The sequence below is a fragment of the Fukomys damarensis genome, unplaced genomic scaffold, assembly GCF_012274545.1.
Source record: "Fukomys damarensis isolate Sample0158 unplaced genomic scaffold, DMR_v1.0_HiC HiC_scaffold_12, whole genome shotgun sequence".
Taxonomy (NCBI): Eukaryota; Metazoa; Chordata; class Mammalia; order Rodentia; family Bathyergidae; genus Fukomys; species Fukomys damarensis.
Window position 1 is genome coordinate 1041195 of NW_022900924.1, and position 6703 is coordinate 1047897.

The 6703-nt window shown below is 48.7% G+C and overlaps 1 protein-coding gene across 1 annotated transcript in view; it reads right to left on the reverse strand.

Moving 5' to 3' along the window:
- Nucleotides 1-5966: 5966 nt before the first annotated feature.
- The window catches only part of Crybb1 (crystallin beta B1), a 14207-nt gene continuing 13470 nt past the window's right edge, over nucleotides 5967-6703 (reverse strand). The window contains 1 exon segment of the mRNA XM_033762269.1: nucleotides 5967-5997. Within this exon segment, the coding sequence (XP_033618160.1) occupies nucleotides 5967-5997 (31 nt within the window).

Here is a 6703-nt window from a genome sequence, read left to right on the forward strand (position 1 = left end):
CCCACTGCCCCGCCCACCTCGGCCCCCGCCACGCCCGCACGCCCGCCTGCGGATTCCAGCCCCTTGTGGCGCTCAGGGGCGAGTTTGAAACCGGCCTCAAAACCCCGAGATTCTAGCCCCACCGCCCTGGAAATCCATACCTGCGTGCTGGCTTGCTGTTAGGACGGGCAGCTCACCACCTCTCCTCTCTGACAGCCCACTTTAAGTTCGGATCGAAGGATATGAAGCTGGACCCAGACAGTGCTACTGTGTGTGCAAAAGAAAAAAGAGGGAAGGGCTTCGGGCTGTATTCCCAGCGATCAGTGGTTCCACGGAAGGGGCGATTTTACCCTGACATTCCCCGCCGTCATCGTCATCCTGACATTTGGCAAAGTTTGAAGGCAGTTTGGGTTTTACACCTGGAGGGGTGAGGGGATGCTGGCTTCTAGCGAATAGAACCCCGGGCGTCTACAGGTAGTTCACACACAGGATGTCCTCCAACACTTACAAAGAACCAGCCGGCCTAAAACGTCAACAGTGCAGAGGTCAAGAAAGTGATACTCAGCAGTGAAATAAAGCTGCGGGCTGAGAAGTCAGCTCGTTGCCTCGGTCTCCATCTGCAAGACAACAGACTTAACCTGTGTGTGGTGTGCTTATGCGGAATTACCTGAAAGGGATCAGCGTTGCTTCTCAGGGTGAACTTCTGTTCTTTTAACTTCTTTTTTTTTTTTTAAAACCCTCTGTGCATATTACCTTTTCAAAATAAATTTCTGTAATAGTTACAACTTTTTTTTTGTACGGGGGATCGAACTCAGGACCTTGCACCCCAGCCCAGTTACAACTTTAACAGCAAACACACACGTGTGAAACCAAAGCACACGGTAAGCGATTTGCCCATGGCCAGTGATTCATTCATGTGTCCAGTAAATGGTTTACCACGTGGAGATGAGATCCATTGCCTTCATGGTGATGGTATTATTACTGGTGTGGCAGCACAAAAACTATCATTTAGTGTTTATCGAGTCCATGTTACAGGCTTTCTGGGGCTAATCTGATGGACACGTGCATTAAACACTGGCCGGGTGCTTTCTCTTGGCTCTTTGTGGGCAAAGAAATGGAGATCAAAGGAAGAGAGTTCCATAGCAATCATAGCAACAGCGTTTACTGAGGCTTATGCTAGGTGCTGAGTTGTACCAGGTGACTGAAGGGCTAGAACCTGGCGTCCAAATAGGGAGCTGGACCCTCCAACAAACTTTCACAGGAAAATGAGCATGTGTAACTGGCCAGGCAGTGGCACGAAGATAGAGGAAGCCAGAGGTGTTCACACAGGCCTGGAGCCCGGGGGTGGGTGGACAAGAGCACCGATAGCTCGGAACAGAGGTGTAGAAGCCCAACAGGAAGGAGGGGAATGTGGGGACCTGCATGAAGTACAGAGTGGACAGGATGTGGTGGAGGCGAGAGAAGAGATCACAGGGACCTGCAGGGCCGGATACAGCAAGGCTGGAGGGCTGGGCAAGGAGTGTGGCTTTCTCTTGCAGCAGAGAGAGGATAGGTGTTCAGCAGGGAAAGGGTGTGGTTAGCTGTGTTTTCTGCAGAGACGGCTCTGGCTGCTTTGTGGAGGAGGAATTGGCAGGGAGATGGGTTTGGAGGTTGTTGAAATAATCCAGGTGAGGTTATGCAACTGGGACAAGGGCATAGAGAAACCTGTTTCCAGAGATGTTTGGAAGACAAAATTGGCAGATCTCAGCGCAAGGCTAGGGAAGAGGACCAGAGCTGTCCTCTGGTTTCTAGACTGGGCCTTCTTCTCCCAGCGTCCCAGCCCAGAAAACGTCTCTAAGTGTCAGTGTGGCTGTCATCTCCTTGAGGAAGCCTAATTGAGTCTCACATCTTCCTGACTGACTGAGTGGACGCTGGACCATGCAGCCTGGGGGATTCGATGTGACTTTGAAGATAAACGAAAGAGCTTTGTCTTGTCTGGAACCCTGGCTTGGGAGCACCCAGAGTGGGGCCTTCTCTGTCCTCTTCGTCCCCTACCTCCCCAGCACCTAGACAAAGCCTGTTTCTTGGGAGGTCTCCAGTCGGGACTGGCTGAAAGCAGGAAGGGTGGATGCAGCAGAAAACTCATTCATTGTAAAGCCGCTTCCAGCTCTGACATGCAAGATGATGCGGGTGTTGTTCCAGCGACTACACTTTACTCAGGTACCTGCTACGCACTGAGCACCTAGGAAGTATTGTGTTCAAGCCGGTCATTTACTCTTTCCAACAACTCTCTGAGGGTTTATGGACTTTATTCCCATTTCATAGGAGAGGAAGCGGAGGGGCTCCGTCAGGTAATTCAGTGTGACCCTGAACCACAGCTAGTAACAGTCAGAGCCGGAACACAGACTCGGTCAGGTCTCTTTCTCAGAGCCTTTTCCAGAATTCTGGCTGCAGAAGAAGGTGGCTCAGCTGTGAGCAGGAAGCTGGGGAGATGAGTATGTGCCTCTCTCCTCTGTGTGGGGATGTGGGATTATCACTCCCAGCCGGGTATTCAAGGACCTGCGTGGTACTCTGCTCCTAGGTGTCTGGCTGTCATGGTAATGTGGCTCTAAACAAGACGCCCAGCTCTTTAGAACCTCCCCAGGGCAGCCTGGAACCGTGTCTTTCTCCTAAAACATCTGGCTCTGGCATTAAAGTGGTCATCGCTTCTGATCGCTTTGTGCCCACCCACATAAAGAGATTGCTCATGTCTGAAAGAGTGGGTTGCCTGCTAGCACCCTGAGTGAGAGATGGGCTTCTGTCACCAGAATGCTTGTCTTCCCAAGATCTGCTACTCAGATATTCAAGAGCTGGGATCTAAGGTTAAAATACCATGAGGGGACCGGGGATTTAGCTCAGTGGTGCCACACCTGCCTCAAAAGCACAAGGTTCTGAGTTCTATCCCCAGTACCAGAAAACAAAAACAATACACCCCCCCAAAGAAAACCAAAAATACAAGGAGTCCCCAGCTGGCCCGGGCCTGGAGCTCCTTGGCCACTGTTTGGGGTAGATTCCATGCAGGCCCGATGCTGTCACTGAGAAGCCCCTGGGAAGGCCGGTACTGTGACCACTCGAAGCAGAGTTCCACTGTGTAGCTCACCAGTATTTTTGTTTTTAGTTGAGCACCAGGTGTTAAAACTGGAAGTTTTGGTTTCAAGATGAAAATGTGACTTATCTTCACGTGCTGAAATTCTGTTTCAGGTGCTGCCAGCCAGGTTTCGAGGGCAATGCTGGGACTAGGATATTGGCAGAAACACTAGGCTTGCGGCTCCTAAGTTATGTGCACCACTGGCCTGTTTATGTGTAATTTTTTCATTTGTTTCTTTTCATCTTTACTATTTTTGCTCCTAATTTTTATATGTTCTAGTTTTTGTTTTGTTTTCTGGTACCAGGGATTGAACTTGGGACTTTGCACTTGAGAGGCAGGCAGCAGAACCACTGAGCTAAATCCCCAGCCCATTATGTGTTCTGTTTTTTAATTATTTTTATTTCTTTTTGGGAACTGGGGCTCGAACTCAGCACCTTGTACTTGCAAAGGTGCTGCTGAGCTAAATCCTTGGCCCCTGTTGTGCTTTTTTATTACCATGTGTTTTGTATTTTCATAAATTCATTAGCAAAATGATAAGTGACAAATAATGACTTCATTATTTCCTTTTGGGTTTTATTTGTTTTGGTAGAGGTGTCTCTATCTCATTTTGGCAATGCCAGTGTGCCCATTTTTTCATGTAATGGCATTTGTGAGAAAATGAGAATATTTTAAAGTTGAAAGTACTCCAGAAGATCCAAACGCAAACAAGTTTTAGGTCTAACTTAACTGGTGAGTTGCTAGTGTGTTTTTCTTTTTATAGGACTCACCAGATTGTCACATTGAAAAGAAAACTGTTAGAGCTAATTATGTCCAAAATAGTTCTTTTAATAAATACAAAATGAACATTCTGAGTAATTGGAAAGCAGTTGTGTTGTATTTTAATGGATGGCACTTATTCTCTGTTTCTTGGGTTATAAACTGGTGCATCTTGCCATCAATAGAACCTCAAAGTTGAAGAAAAGTGAGAGCTAAGTTCACATTCTGCTCTACTCCAGGAGAATGTGAGCGCCACACTCACCGACTCCAGGAGCTTAGGACAGGGATCAGAGCACCATGACTTTGGAATCAGGGAATCATAGAAATCAGAGAAAAGGGAGAGACTCGGAGAATTATGGGACTTCAGAGCCGCAGAATCCCAGCTTGAGGATTGTGGAGCTGGGTGAACACTTGCACTGCTGTTTTCCAGAAGAAGAACAAGACACAGGAAATGGAAGCCATTTGCCTAACATTTTCCAGCTTCAAGAGGAAGGACAGAACCTACACTTGTACCTCTCGATTCCCCGCAGGAATCCTAGTCCGCAGAGAGCTCTGTCTTCTAGTCCAGGGTGCTGGCCATTTTGGAGGGTGGAGGGGGAAAGGAGCAGAGTCAGAAGAAGAGGGAGGGCGAGCACCTGGAGAGTGAGACCCAACAAAGGCTGGCGTGCGTGTGTGTGTGCGTGTGTGTGTGCATGCGTGCACGTGCTTCAGCTTTGAGGCTCAGGAAAACCACAGAGTGGCGTGTCAGGAGACCCTGCCTTTCTCGCCAGCATCATCTCCTGACGTGCTGAGCATCCCTGCCCAACCCCCACTTTTAGCTGAACAACCACAGAGCTACTGCTCCCACCTCAAAATACCTTGCTGGGGTCCACCGCAAGCTCTCTCAATCACTATGCCTTGATAGTGCTGCGGGACTGGCTAGTACAGTTGGGCAGGTTGAGCAGAGCACGAGGATGCCACATTCACCGTGTAGACAGACTTGTAGCAATAATTTCTGACAGAGTGGTAAAATGTCTTGAGGGAGAGGCATCTTTTTGTCATCTGTACAAAGGTGCCACATGGGGGTAGCGGGACCTTGCTGTTTGCTCTGCCTAGAATATTATCTTCTCTGTTCTTCACCGAGAAAGCTCCTGCTCCATCCTTCAAGGCTTTCTTTCAGCAGTCTCTCCTCCAGGAAGATACCCATAGCAACACTCTCCTCCCTCCTGCCTCCTGCATGGATTAATCATTAACACCAGTCAGTGATAACCATTGATATGGGAGCCAATAATGCCTGGCTGAGATTTCCATGAGATGGTCTGGGTGGAACCTGGGCCTACAATTAAGTAACACTGAGTCAGATACACAAAAAATACTATTCTTTTCAATCTTCATTGATCAGGGAGAGAAAAAAAATCTTAGTAGGGACCAGCCTGACTTCCACACTTTTCTCCAAAGCTTGCTAATCATCTGCTTAGCCAAAGTGCAAGCAGGCTGCCCACTCAGCAGCCAGGGGTGTTGCTGAGAATTCAACACTCAGCCTTCTTGAAATGGTACTCGGTTTGTTTACATGACCGCTTCCTGTCTATGGTATATGATACTGATTTTCCCCTTTGTGGAGTGTTATAAAGTCTTAGTTACAAATCAATGCAGGTACGCATCGGATACTAAGTCTATTTACGTAACAGCAGTCCAGGTAGTAGGCAGATGGGGCAGTCGTCAGGGTGTGTGGCTGGGAGGTTGGCATTTTGAAAGCTGAGGCTCCCTGAAGCGTGGAGGCTCTGGGGTCAGAGCTTGGGTTGGAATCTCGATGTGCGAGCTGTGTGGCCTTGGGAGAGTCACTTCCTGTCACCACTGTCATTTCTTCCTGTGCTAATGGGGAGTATTTGTAACACCAACTTCCTTGAGACGTCTGAAAGATACGCCAGGGGAAGGCGTGCAAAGGACTTGGAGGTGTTTGCTGGTTTGATGATTGTCGTAACTATTAAGACCGAGGAAGTCACACTGACATGGTGACAGACCACCACAGATACAGGGGAGAAACAAACTCCCGCGCCCTTAACCTATGACTCACTAAAAGCACAATTTGTGTTTTCTTTCAAAGCAGTCAGACATAAAAGCTGATTTTACTAAAAGCCATAACTCTTTACTTTGGCCTACGGATGCCCAGTAGGTCACTAAAAGCAGAGAAAGGCATGGCTTCCGTGTTGTATCCTTGATTACTCTAAAACTTTGGATATGGGCATGTTAATCATTCAGGAAAAGTTGGCAAACCCAAGTTTACCTCACCTACCTCACCCCAAGCCAAGACAGACGACACCGGGATGAGAGATTTAGGGGATGCTCAGCTGTATCCGGAAGTCTCCATTGCCACTAAACCTAGGGTCACCTTGATTCCAGCAGAGCCCAGTGTGACTAAGAGCACCCCGGTCATCATCTTGTGGAAACCAAGGTGGCCCTCAGGTCATGAGGAGTCCTCTGGAGTTAAAGAACCAGGACTGAGATACCCAACCCCAGCCCGCCTCAGCACCCCATGAAACTGGTCTCTGTTCTTCTGTGAGTGAGGCGGTCCGACTGTCCTCTTCCGTTTCTGAAATGGTAGCCCATCTGCTATCTTTCGTTGCTGGGTCGTGGTCAGAGCTGTGTTCCCCTTCACCCTCTCTTACCTCTTCATTAAAGCTTGTCCTTGCTAATTTGTGCCGAAAGCCTCCGTTTGAATTTTCAACATCAAGGACCCTCGCTAGCCTCAGCACAGCTTCCCAGGGAGCTGGGAAGGACAGGGAGGAGGGACCTTGTGACACACCTCTGCTCACAGTCAGGAGACACTGTGGCTTTAGGGACTTTTATTTACGGGAACGAACGATGGGGGCATTGAGGCTGCAC